The sequence below is a fragment of the Anastrepha obliqua genome, chromosome 3, assembly GCF_027943255.1.
Source record: "Anastrepha obliqua isolate idAnaObli1 chromosome 3, idAnaObli1_1.0, whole genome shotgun sequence".
In the NCBI taxonomy this organism is placed as follows: domain Eukaryota; kingdom Metazoa; phylum Arthropoda; class Insecta; order Diptera; family Tephritidae; genus Anastrepha; species Anastrepha obliqua.
This window is the reverse complement of record NC_072894.1, coordinates 67,570,964-67,585,699: the sequence shown is the minus strand read 5'-3', so window position 1 is coordinate 67,585,699 and position 14,736 is coordinate 67,570,964. Positions and strand designations below refer to the sequence as shown.

At 32.5% G+C, this 14,736-nt stretch overlaps 1 protein-coding gene across 4 annotated transcripts in view; it reads left to right on the top strand.

The window, feature by feature from the left end:
* Window positions 1-14,736, top strand: part of LOC129240784 (bestrophin-2-like) — a 103,187-nt gene that overhangs the window by 73,308 nt on the left and 15,143 nt on the right. For all 4 annotated transcript variants that reach the window (XM_054876771.1, XM_054876768.1, XM_054876770.1 and 1 more), the window contains one exon: window positions 6,571-6,678. In XM_054876771.1, the coding sequence (XP_054732746.1) occupies window positions 6,571-6,678 (108 nt within the window). The remainder of the gene's footprint in view (window positions 1-6,570; window positions 6,679-14,736) is intronic.

Genomic DNA, 14,736 nt, shown 5'->3' with positions numbered 1-14,736 from the left:
AACATTAAAGCATTTATATGTGAGATATCGGCCGAAACATTGGAAAGAGTATGCCAAAGTTGGACTAAGCGGATGGACCATTTGAAGCGCAGTCGCGGGGAACATTTGCATGAAATAATCTTCAAACATTAAATTCTATGGACTGTACTATCGATTTAAATAAAAATGTCATGCATTTTTCTTAATTTTTCGTGTGTTGTTTTGAAAAAGATTCCTATAGCTCTTAAAAAATCACTCTTTATATATAGCACATAGGAATTTATAGTCAATTGAAAATATTGTATGACAACTTTAGGCCCTGAGTTAAAAAGCCACTGTGGTGATGAAATACCAAATGTTTTTTTCCCATGTTTGTGCGAGCAAGTTGAGTTTATTACTCAATTATTTGTTTAACTAAAGTTTTGAAAGCTCTGTTCATTTTGTTCGTATATACATATATCTACATGAAGTTACCTCTCTTAAATAATAAATTAAAAAAAAAATTAAAAAACATGGCTAAAAATGTAAGCAGCAAAAATAAAAAAATGGAAGACGATTTTGATCTGATAGCCGATCGGGAATGGACAAAGCGTCCACGGTGCAACAAATGACAAAAATATCATTCAGATTTTATAAGGTATATGTAGATATTGTGATTAATAATTTTATTCAAAAATGTGATTAATCAAAAATTTAATTATTCAAATAAGTTATGTTTTGATTGATATAAAAATGAATTACTGCATTTTGCTTTTTAAAATACAGTTTTGAGCAATTTTTATTTTGTATTAATTTTTTTGTAACTCTTTTTTTAATGTTTTGTTGAAATGCTTTATTCTATGCGGTATACCACATACCTTTTCTTTTTATTTATTTAAATAAATTTCAAAAAACATGCACGAAGCGATGAAAATATGTTTTGAAGAATGAGGCAGAAAGAAAAAAAATACTGCTTAATTTTCAAGTCGGCATACTGAAACTATTGCTACCTGGCACACCGTATTTCATTACACCAAAGAAAATTAATAATAATAGTTCGGAGGTAAATCGTTTAAAAGCTGATTAAAACTTTTTAAGCTAATTAAAACTTTTACCGTATCAAAGTTTCATTAAAGTCTGCTAATGAATCGCAATGCAATAATTTTTTTTCAAATCTGTGCTAAAGTCTACAGATGAGTCTGTTAACCTAATACAAATGTAAAATCTACTAAATTTAAATATTCGCATCGCGAAGAAATATAGTTATCTGAAGCCTTTGTTACTGTATGTGCCAAAACGTCGAGTCACCGTTATCAATTAGCATCGCAATGTAAACAAAAAAAAGAAAACACAAAAAATTAAAGTCTATCGTGAATTAGCATTACATTTTCTCATTTCTTACATTGTTATACAATCAGATAAAATCGTAATAATATGCAGTTTTCGCTTTGTAACAATACTCGCGGACTTCATTTCTAGTTTTCACGTTTTTTGTTCAATACTAGCGCACTTGTGCACAAGGGTATTATAATTAATTGGAATAAAAAAATGTTGAGAGGAGTCGATTTAGCCATCTATATACATATGTATGTCCGTGCGCTCGTCCGTGTGCACGATAACTCGAGCAAAACTTAATATATTTCAGTGAAATTTGGCACACATGTCACATGACTTTTGGTGTTCAAGATGCTATATAAAGGAAATTAAAAAAAACGTAATATTTATCCTATAAATGAATCAAAATTACTATAATTGGTAGTTTTTTCAAATGAAAAAATAAATATGTTGCCAGTGGAATTTAAAAAAATGGGTGGGGCCACGCTCACTTTTTTTTTTGTTTTTATTGGGTAAATGGGTGTGTATCGATAATGTCTTCATAAAACTCTCCAAAAATTTGGAAAATAGCCGCTTAAAATTACATTTGCTTGGAACCTTTTACTAAGTAGCAGTGATTTGGTACAGGTAAAAAATTGTTGTTTTAACTCCCGCTCTTCTCAATGTTGATGGTTACTGTAGACCACAAAATGAACAATCGCAAGCATCGGGCAACACCGAAAGTGAACTCGGCAAAGTAACAATATTTGCTCTGCATGAACACGGCCTAATGCAACATATCTAATATCAGAAGCGAGATTTGGCAGTATTTAAAATAGTGACATAGGTATACTAGTTTTATAAGTTATTCTCGCTAGCGGCTAATCTTGTTCGGTAACTTTATTGTTGCTTTCACATACAAATTTTTCTTCAAGCGAGCAGAACTTAAACATAACAAGCAAAGAAGTGGCGTATCGAAGGCGTCTATTATAGAAATCGGATTAACACCACACCCAGTTTTAATATGACAAGACGAAATTTCCGTCCGTGTATCTGATGCCACTAGCTATAACTCTTATTTTATGCAAGTTTGTTTGATTCTCAAAATGAAATTTTACTAAAATATGCGTGGGTATGTAAAGTTCGGTCCGGACCGAATTTAGTACTTCCTTACCTGTTGCTGCTCAGTATTCAACTATTATTAAATTGTGTTGTTAATGAAATTGAAACTTTCAAAGATATATGTACTTTGGTCACATTCGTATGCATTTGCTTAAAAATTACATACATATAAAAGTAGCTCATATGTACATACTTAGACACATACATTTGTATGTACATTAGGACGGATAAAATTTTTTCACTATTTTGTTTCGGTGACTTAAGTATTCTACTGTCAATTCTGAACAAAAAAGTCCGTGGAAGCAAAGTTCTAAAATGAATCTCGAGTCTACTTATTTTTAATTTGAGTTAATTATTTAGTATTTCGAAAGCATGTAAAGAAAGAAATCTGGAAATCAGGTTTAGAGTATTCAATTGAACCCGCGCGTCAGCAAACTCATCTTGTTACTCAGTTGTAATTGAACTATTTCGCCATATATTTCTGCCTAGGAGCAACTTAAAAAAAACCTACTGTGAAACAATGTCAAGACTCTCAATATAAATTGCTGTTTCTTACGTGAAAAAGACAGTCGAGTCCGAAAAAATTTTATTCCCCGAAGGATAATATTTACTTGCGGCCTTCGCATTTTCTACTCAAATTGATCAAATAGTTAGTGAAAGCAATAGGCAACGCAGGAGATATAATTTCTTGAGGCCAAAATCAAGCAATAAGATTGCGTGGACCTCTAACCATAAATTCTCCGAAAGCTTAACTTGTATTCCAAAGTAAATGGGTGAGTTTTTTGTCAACAATAAAAGTGCTGATTATGTTGCTCATGTAGAGGAATTGCTGTTAGCCCTCGAGGCAATTGATCTCTTAAAATACGCGTTTACGCCCTGTGTTCAAATCTCAATTTCTTGCCTGAGTAGATATACTTCTTTGAGACAAATTGTCTATCGAAGTGGCAGAGTGCTGTTGGTCTACTTTAGGAGGACTCGGGAGGTAATTGTTCATAAGCAATAGTGCGTTTCGGAGTTCGAACATTCTCTTAGTATAAGGGGTTAGGGGTAGTCACAATTTTCTAAAAATTGGATATTTGTTTCTGCATTTTCTTAACGTTTAATATCTTAAAAATACTGTGTGAAAATTTGAAGTGAATCCGATAAATACTTTTTGAGTTATTCGACAATGAACAAAGGGCGCTCCAGAGTGTGCTAGAGCAAGCAGCAGCTGCAAGCAACCGACATAAATCGATAGCAATTCTTTAAAAGCGTTATTCTCAAAACTATGTTTTTTGAACTGACGATCACTGCAACTTAAAAACCGCTTGGTAGATTTCAATAAAATGTATACTGCTTTTGAAAAACTTAAGAAACTCATGCCTGATCGAAGGATTTTTTTTTTAATTTCATCAGTTTATAATTTCTCTTGTCCGATTGATGTTAGATCAATCTCCAAGGACTTGTGATGATCACCGCAAGGTCCTTTTGGACAAACGCGCTCCACACATACAGCGATAACTTTTACAATCATTAATTTTTTTGTTTGAAATTTTGCTAAAGTCAAGTCAAAATATGATGTATTAATGCTGTGTTTTTATTTAAAAAAAAAAAAAAGCAACTGACTAGCAAAAAAATCATTGAAAATCATCATTTTTTCCGGCCTCTGACTACCCCTAATCCCATAAATCAACGTGCTTTGCTAAGTAGATGGTTGGCCGCGCTTTTACTCCAATTTGGGTACAGCTGTGTGCACTTTTCTATAAATTTTCAACTTACCATGCATGAACAAAAGTTCTTTCGGTTGAATACTAAGCAAAACTAAAATAATGAAATGAAGTGAAATTGAAACTGAAATAATTAAAGAATTTTGTAAAAGAAAATGTATGCAATTCTCTATAGAAGAGACGAAATGAGTGTGCTGCGCATTGACTTTTCGGTGGTTTACTGCAGTGATTACGACCTTTTATAGTATGTATATTTTATTATCTTCAATTCGTTATTTGTTAGAAACTGATACATTTCAATGAGTGCCCACTGAAGACTTATAAGGCGCACGGATACATGTGCAAATAAGTGTACATATGTATGTATATATCGATATCAATGTCGGTATGTGCTTAGAGTTTGAAAATATGTATGCACAGTGGCAAGTCAGCGACACGTGTTTTCGCTATTCAACAATTCAATAAATATTTGTCGTTTTACTGACACTCAAATACAATACATAGTTTCAAACAAGTAAATAATTATTTCGCGGGTGTAGGTGGATCATAATTGTTTGCTTGCGTTACTTAAATAAAATAAAAGTGAATTTCTAATTTAAGGTTGGCTAAGCATGTGCATTTGATTGACATCAGATGTCATAGATTCCACGAGTGCAGACATAGTAAAATTATAATAGGCGACAAACAGATTTAAGTGCATTTTTGAAATACTCTGGACTATGTTCATTCAGTTCTGTTCCGGTTTGGGTTGTTGAAACCCATAAACACAGAATGAAACTTGATCTCTTTTCATAGAGGGAGATTTAACGAAGATGTGTTACAGTTTGGTGCAATAAGGTGAAATGCGAACTTATACCCAAATAACCGAAGGATTAAGTGGCCATCTTTAACAAGTAGGCAAATTAACCTAATGAAAGAAATTGTCCCAATAGTAGTTCACCTAATTTCAACCTGCGACTCATCTAACTTCACACTGCTTGTATCTGTAAAACAGCTCATGACAGCAACGTCAAAATTGTTCTAATAACAGTTCAATATATAGTTTGTAAGCCAGCAAAAGCATTTGCGTCTCAGTTTTGTTGATTTTTTTTTTTTCTGTGATGGAATTCAAACGTAATTGCGTTATATTTGAGTGGAAAATCACAACCAGCCATTGTTCGTGAGCTCAGTCATCTCATAGTGAATAAAATGTTTGTGTATCGCACTATAAAACGTTACAATGATACTGGTAGCATTGCAGAACGCTATGGAGGTGGACCAAAAAAACCGCAACAACGCCAGAAATGGTTCGGAAAGTGAAGGCTCGACTTGAACGAAATCCACGTAGAAATGGAAGAAAAATGGCCAAAGAACTGAAAGTATCGCAAGACAGCATTCAACGCATATTGAAAAATGAGCTCAAGGACAAGGCTTACAAGTTCCAAAAAGCACACGATCTTTTACCCCAGCAAAAAAAAGTTCGGTGCGAAAGAGCAAAGGAATTGTTGCGCTTGCACAAACTTGGTGAATTTCCTAACATTGTGTTTTCTGACGAAAACAATTTCCCAATTGAGCAGTTCATAAACACTCAAAACGATCGTGTTTACTTGACTGAACGCTCATACGGGAATTTGAGCCTACGTATGGCCATTCGAAGCAATTTCCCATCGCATGTACTGGTTTGGGCCGCAGTGAGCGCTGATGGACGCTCTCCAATCGTTTTTATCGAGCCCGGTGTTAAAGTGAATGCGATTTATTATCGGGAAAGTGTTTTAGAAACTGCTTTAAAGCCGGGGAAACACGAACATTTCGGTCGCAGACCATGAACGTTCCAACGTTCCAATGGTTAAAAAATCATGTTCCACAATTCATTTCGTCCACACAATCCACACAAATCCGAGGCATTATTCCATCTGGTCCATTTTGGAGAGCAAGGTGAGGACTAAGAAATATAGTATGCCAGTATGGATGCGGTGAAAAAAGCGATTATACGAGAATGGGCCAAAATACCTCAAGATCACATTCGTGCAGCATGCAACTCATGTTTTGATCGTTTGAAGGCTATAGTCAAGGCAAAAGGTGGTCATATCGAGCAAAAGTGAATATATGTTAGAATTGTAATCATTTTTAAACAATTTTGTCGTCGAAATCAATAAAAACTAATTTCACAGAAAAAATGTATGGTGGTTTGAATAGGTAACACTTCATATCGTTCACACTGTACTAGCAAAGTTTGTTATTAGTTTAATTATGGCTCTTATATGTTAATCACTCCCTGCTAACCTTGGCTTAATCCCGTTTAAATGGGTTCATCTCTGGCTCTATTATAATGCCCACCTGTTTTAAGTGACGGAGAACAAGTCACTTATGTTTTGTAAGGATAAAGAAAAATTACCTTCGAAAACTAGGTAACTTATCGCACAAAATATCTTTATGCACTTGAGAAATTACTTTAAAGCTCTTTTCAACCTTTTAATTTTTTTTTTTACAGTTTGTATTTTATGTTGGCTGGCTTAAAGTTGCTGAGGTGTTAATAAATCCTTTCGGAGAGGACGATGATGATATCGAATTAAACTGGCTTATCGATCGGCACATAAAGGTGAGTAACTGACTTTTATTTATACACTAATGGAAATATCTTGAAATATGTATGTATGTACTTATGTACGATTATTAGGATTGGAATAGATACACCAGCTACACAAATTTTACAAAGTTTGATACATACAGGCAACGAAAAAAAAATATGAAACCTCAATATTTTAACAAGTTTTGACTATTTATTTATTTATCTTTCAATTTAAATTATTTTTTATAAAAATATAGTTCACCAAATAAATAAAATATTAATCCAAGTTCCAAACTTTGTACAATATGTGTAAAAATTCGAAAAATTTTCATTAAAATTTTAAAAGTTTTAACAGAAATTTAAAACAATTTGGGTATGCAGTTGTCTAGCCCATTAAATTTTTAAATAACAATGAGCAAGTTTGAACTGACTCAAATTGCATGATAATTTTTAATAGTTTTTTCGTTGGCGCAGTTTATTAAAAAGTTTGAAATTTTTATGAAAATCTGCCAAATTTTTTTAGTTCTCTAAAATTTCAAATTATTTTAAAATTACAACTTACTTAGTTTTTCTTTAGACAATGAGCTTTACATAAAACAGAACTAACACTAAAACAGGAGAAAAATAGCCAAAATTGGTCAAAATGTTGAGATTTTATATTATTTTCACGCGCAGTACTTAATTCATGTTATGAAATTCACAGATTCTCAAACCCCTGTGAAGTCTTTAAATTAAAAGCGCAAATAATATAGTGTTTTTCTCTAAATTATTGTTTAATACAGTCTGTCTAAGGCCTGTCTAGGTTCCGTTATAGAGACATTTAAATATTGCCAAGCAGGGATATCCTCTTCCGAATACGCATTTTGCAATTTGTTTGTTTTGTGTTGAAATTTGTAAAGCGTACCGGATTTTTACAAAATGAGTTCCACGTATGAAAAACGATTTCAAGCAGTGCTCCTAAGTACTTACCCTAAAGGTCCAAGAATACCACGTGCATCTGCAGAAAAATATTTGAAGAAGTCGAAGACGTTCATAAATAAATTACATAAAAACGTTGACGACTTCCTTGGATGACGTCCAAAAAATGTACCTCTCAAGAGCAAGAGACAAAACCGAACTTATCGTATAGTGAACGTGAAGCAGTTTTAAGTAAAAGTTGTGTTAATGCATCCAAAGACACGATTCGAGTATGTTTACGTGCAGAAGCCCTCCAATTCCGGAGCATATTGAAATGTTATCATACATTGAAATTTCATAAATTCTGAGCGGAATTGGACAAACGTAATATTCACTGATCAATTTTCCTTTTGGGTGAATAGTTGTATATGTCGGTCCTTCCTGGTGTACTGCTGATAATTGACAACTTCAGCGAACTGTTAGATATCTCGTTAAGGTTCATGTTTGGGGCTACTTCTCAGAAAAAGCACTTGACTTTAATTTGAGTTAACCGCCAATTTAAATGCAATTTTTGATGAATAAAATGGATCAAAAAATCATTATTACCGTCAGCTGCGAAGATGTTTAGAAGAACTAGTCAAACTTGTATTATATAATAAGGCAGTGATCCTAAGCTTCGAAGCCGCAGGTATGTAGAGTGGAAACCGCAAAATGGGATCGAAATATTGGATTGGCCTTCACAGTCACCGGATGCCGGCCATATTAAAAATTTTCGGGGAATAGTTAAGCCAAAACTCAAAAGAAAACAAATATCGGCGATCACATAGTTGTCACGGCAAATTCGGCTGTTTTGGAGCTGATTACGACTGCAACATGCGCAGAAATTAACACAAAGTATGGCACGCGAGCATGTGCAGCCTTTATAGCAAATGGTGGTGACCATACCCTTTATTGAATATATTTAATATAATAAATATTATAAGGTCATACAAAACTGTTTGCTAGAATCGAACCGGTCAAATCGTTTCTAAGCATTTTTAATTTCTTTTCAGTTATACATATTTTCAAGATATAGTATTTACTTATTTTTTTTATAATATAAAAAGAAACAGTCTATGTAACATTTGAGACTATTTGATGGAAAACAATTAATGCACTAAAGACATTCTTACCCATTGCTTTACTTTTTATACTTTTTCCCTTTTTTGTTTGTTTTTAAATCTTTCGTGCTTTATTTTTAAAGAAAATTTATCAAAAATTTAAATTATGATTCCTTCAGTCTGCTTACAATTTATAAAACTTGTCAGGCTTTTCATTAAGAATTTGTGTTAATTTTTAAGTAAGTCTATACAAAAAAAATGTTAAAAAAACTTACTAAGCAACGAGAAACCATGCAACGAATTCTATGTATAAGAATATTTCTACAATAAAAGTTTTCATGAAATTTGATGTGGTAATTTAACATTTACATACCTACATACATTTACAAATATGTATGGTTATATACATACATATGTAAAACCATATTTGCGGTTCCCTGCTAGGTGAGTGGCTCTTCAACCCAGTCAGGGTTACATATTAAATATTGTCTTTAACTTATAACTATGGTATAATATACGGGTATATATTTCATGCGGGTATATATGTACGTACATACATATACACATACATACAAATAGTTATATTTCATAGTTATTTTGATTATTTGAATGACGACAAGCATAGAAAAAATTTCATCGCTTAGGTTCAAGGAAATTCGAAACAAAATTTTTTAGTATCTAGTTTTTTAAAGTAAAATTTATTTTAATTTGTATTCGTATGTATGTATGTAGATGTATGAGAGATAATGTATTTATCTCTAATGGATAAGAAAACTATGACTAATTATAAACTTAAGATTTAATTGTTCAATTTAAATAATTAAAAATGATAGATCATAAAACGGGTTTGTAAACACAGTCATACTAAATAAGCCGGCAGTCAAACTTCGATGTTATTCTGTTTTTTTATCACTTTGCTTTGCATCTGAAGTGATTCGTCTTTTATATTTTTTTGAACATGGCAATGCCCTTCCCATATCAATGCCAAATATCCTGTATTTGGTTATACCAGTTAATGAACTAGTCAGCCTTTCTATTATCATTATAAACAACACAGTTCACCAGTTTTGGGCGAGTTGAAAATTAAACAAAAATTGATAATTGATTTAACTTAAAGTATTTTAATTTTTTAAAATAATATTTTTCTAATTTTTATTTGTTTTGACATTAAATAAAATCAACTTCATATTCCTCTACAAATTTTTAAATATTGCTATTTAAAAACAAAACAAAAAAAACAATAAAAACTGAAAATATAATTGAAGAATATTTATTTTAAATAGAGCTCTAATTAGTAATTTTCTAACTATTGTAATACAATTCTGGTCACTCTCGAACTACAAGGTGACGCAAAATTAATCACCCTTTGCGAAGATTTACAATTTTCCGTCGTAAGTCAATAATTTTTCACACTTTTGAACCAAAAAGCAGTAGTATGCAAGCAGGAAAGCAATGAAGCATATACAAATCAAAATAAAGATTTCCATCACTCAATAAATTTTGTTTTTATTTACTAAAAATTATTAATTATGTGCCACCTTATAATTTGGCTTTTAACATCAAATACCTGTCCACCAACTAGAATATCTGCTGAGTACTTTGATTAACTTTTCACTGTATGGATATTTTGAAAATATTTTCATGAACACACGCATAGCGCGACATATATTTTCATAAAAATATATTTTCTACATACCACAACAAAAACTACATTACTTAAAGTTTCAAATTTTGTGCAATATTAAGAAACATGACCTCACAAATGCTCATTAGAATTTTCAACTTTTTAATCAGAATTTTTGGCAGTTTGATAGCTCATCGAATGTTGGGAAAATAAAGACGAAGTTTGAAACGGCTCTCAAACCGGGTTGATTTACAAAAATGTCTGCTTGACATATCCTTCAACTCAGTCGTGTTTCTCACTTAAGAACTCTGTAGTAAAATCTTGCTTGCGTTTGTGAGCTTGTGTGTTTGATCGGCACTGACGTATAGCAATTTACGCGTCACAATGCACTGTGTTTGTCCGCCAATAAGTGTGCAGAACCGGAAGAAGTGTTTTTATGATTCTGAAATTAAAAAAAAAAAATAAATAGGTTCTGTGATCTTAAAAAACATATTAAAATAATTGGTACACATAACTATATGATGCACAGCCGGAAACTTTTGTCCACCACCGGAAACTTTTGTCCACAAATTGTAATCTAATGAGACAAGAAATATTTCATCCAGTTTTCTTTTATCAACTTAATCTCCCAAGCGTTTATTGACGAACACTTAAATGTACGAGTATCTTTTTATATATCAATAAAAGGGATGCACGTGCAAAAAGTGGCAACAAAGAAAATAATCTAAAAATATTACAGCACAGCTTTTTTGAACATGATTGGAAAAACGACCAAGACATTCCCCAATGAACTGGTTTTTGAACCAAACAATTGTAAGAGCCACTTCATAGATGCATATACATATGAGTATGTACATATGTATGTGTTTTTATGGGAATGTTGGTGATTGTAATATAGAAGTAAATACCCAGCAAGCACAAAAAAATACATATTCTCCAAAAATTGATATACTCATAGTTCAAGCAGAGTTTCAGCATTCCTATCGTTCAATAATAGCCAAAGATGATAGATTTACCAAGTTTGCTCTTCAACTATAGTGAAAAATAAAATTGTGAGGGGAGCTTCGGCTGCCGGGTCACTTGGGAGATTCAGGCGGGCTCTGCATGATCCTTTCACATGTATGTATTCACACACTCATTGTCGTTATAGTACGGGATCCGGCTGCAGATTTGGTGTAGTCATCGAGTACATGCTGAAATCCACATTTTTACACACATTTATGATTAGGAGAATAAAAATTCACCAAGGTGCCAGTAGAAATGTGGCCGAAAGTATTTTTAATTAAATTATTGTTAATTGATTTTGCGGGAAAAATTTAATTAACCAAGTTTTGAGATAAAATATCGTTCGGTTTACTGCAATAGGTGTAAAGACTTAAAAAAACCGTAGTTGCCGTTGCGCGCTTGGCCGCACCTCTCCGCAGCCAGGTATAAACAGGTATGATTTCGATATATTTATACATCCACAACGTATATTGATCTGTTATAGATCAAAATATAGCTAATTTTTTTCTCATTATTATGATATACGGCAACCTAATTAAATCTGGCCGCAAGTTAGGGTTGCCAGCAGTTAAAGATGGGAAAAATTGAAGGTTGAGTGAGAGGAAGCTAGCGCGTAACATCACTAGTCTAACAAGGATAGCGACATTTTAAGGCTATTGCGCATGCGTCAGATACTGGTGTTCTCAATCACCAGTTCAAACAATAGCAAGATCGACCAAAGAAATAAATACTCCAAAAGAATAATCATTCTTTCAAAACTACAAATTTTATAAATACAACAAAAAATTAATATTGATCAAAAGTAAAGCCAAGGTTACTATGTAAAAAAAAATTAGAAAAGAGGTTGACCCACACACACATCCACATTTTTAATTTTTTTAACGGGAAGCTAAAAATTCTATTGTGCAAGTTCTGTATGAAATAATTTTTGATTTTATTCAAGAAATCAATTATTTGGTACATATAGATTAAACATTCTAGTATATGGAAAATTAAAAAAATATATCTTGTAATTCCGTGACTTATTTTTAAAAATCTGAATCATCGGAGCTTTCATTTATACTATCATCGCTGCTATCACTTTCATCGCTGCAAATATCAGAATTGCCGTCATTATTGGAGGATTTGTTTGCAGAATCACACAGCACACTCTCCACTTGCGTTGGAGTTGAGTCTCCCAAGAACCATGTATGTTTTAAGAAAGAATATAAATGCGTGTAATCTTTATTTTTTTTTAATTTTTCAAACATAGACAGTTTGATATTTTTTTTTTTGAAGGTAAAAGTAAGTAATAGTATTTATTTCTCCATATAAGAATGGTGAATAATTCTATTGTTGGCTTGTAGAAAGATTCAAGAAGATCCAAGTACCTCAAAAATTCTACCTGTCCGAGAAATGTAATATTTACGGCATTAGTAGATGGTATAGCGTTACAATGTATTTCCGAAACAATAAGAAAATAAAATAAAAAAATTAGCTATATTTTGATCTATAACAGATCAATATACGTTATGGATGTTTAAATATATCGAAATCATACCTGTTTATACCTGGCTGCGGAGAGGTGCGGCCAAGCGCGCAACGGCAACTACGGTTTTTTTAAGTCTTTACACCTATTGCAGTAAACCGAACGATATTTTATCTCAAAACTTGGTTAATTAAATTTTTCCCGCAAAATCAATTAACAATAATTTAATTAAAAATACTTTCGGCCACATTTCTACTGGCACCTTAGTGAATTTTTATTCTCCTAATCATAAATGTGGGTAAAAATGTGGATTTCAGCATGGCTTGCAACATCAGACGGATATTTAGTACAAATAAAATAGTGAGCGTGACTTCTATCTGATATCAATAATTCAAGTACAATATTTATGATTGATCTAAAAGAGGTGGGGTGCACGTTTATCGGAGTTTTATTAATTCGTTGTCAAAATTCACACCAAAAATCGCGATTGACACCGCTTATTTCATTATTTGTATTAAATTTTTCTTCTATTTAAAATATAAAAAAATATCGAACACTCATTATATGGAGAAAATGAACAAGACCGCCAGCAAAAAAAAATTGAAAATTCAACGCGATTTTGGAGACATTTTACACTTACCCTAAATCATACATCAAAATTATAATACCCTTGTGTACAAGTGCGCTCGGGTATAAAAATGTACGCTATAACTTAAGTAATACTAATGAGCTTTTCTTTGTTGTAAATGCTCTCAACTCAAGGTCAAGGAAATATGCGAAAAACGTTATAAATTGGAGTGAAGATAATTTTCGAAATCAAAACTATTTATTCTTGCAAAACTCTTAATCACATTTTAAACTTTTATTTTTCCTCATTTGTTGACTTTGAAGCTGCGTGTACGAAGTAAGTATCATTGCACTGTTAGACTAGGCAGCTCACTTTCGTACGACCTTGTCAGTTGAATACTGGAAAAACACACACAAAAAAAAATTCAATGCTGCAAACTCATTGGCCTCATTAGCCTCACCATGAGGGCCGTTAGCGTAACTTTCTCCAAGTAAAAGAAAGAGGCCGGAGAGGTTCGTTGTGAATGGAACAAATCAAAGCACGTTCTAGCAAAATACAAAGAGACCTCGCTTATCAAAAAAAAAAAAAAACAATGTAGCATCCTTGAGAGCAAGTCAAGAATAACTCCTGCCAAGCGATGGCATTTTGGGCTCGGAAGTGAATTTGAAAGAAAAACCTACTAACGACGAACACTGATGCGTGAAATATTTTGTAGCGGAAAAAATTACCAAAAACTAAAGTTAATTAAATTTTTAGTTATTTCATGCTTGCCTTTATTGCACTTAAATACGGTTAGCTATAAATCTGCATACTGGAAATTTTTCTAAATATTTTGGTACAAAACTCGTAATCAAATTATTAATTTGTTCAATATTTTTAAATTTTTGTTCAAAGCTTTAAACTCTGATTTATTAAATTTATGTCATTAAATAAACTATAACAAGCAGCAAATGCTTGTTAAAAAAACTCATCGGTATGTAAGTATTTCACATAGGAGAGTGGAGGTGGCATACAGACATACATATGTACATTCTCTAGGCATACATTGTTCGTCGTTTCGACGACGCTCTACATTTTATTACAGTTTACATTTTATTATTGTTTCCCCTCCTTGTTTTATTTAATTTCTCGCCGCTTTAGTAGTTGGTGAGCTTAAGTTGTGTGCGCACGTTAAGCTGCGCCAGTTCATTGTAAGCATCGTTTTAAAAAGCTTGCGTCGTCGGAACGACGAACAATGTCTTTTGCGTGACTTTTGCAAATAAAGCAATACTTTTTTAGGAGTTATTTTACGACAAAACATTATTCATTAAATAACGAGAAAATTGAAAAATTTCTGGCTGATGACAGGCATTATAACATTATTGTACCGGATAAGGATGATGGAGCGATAGACGAACTTTAGTTTGGCTTCTGAGAGCTAAGTGAA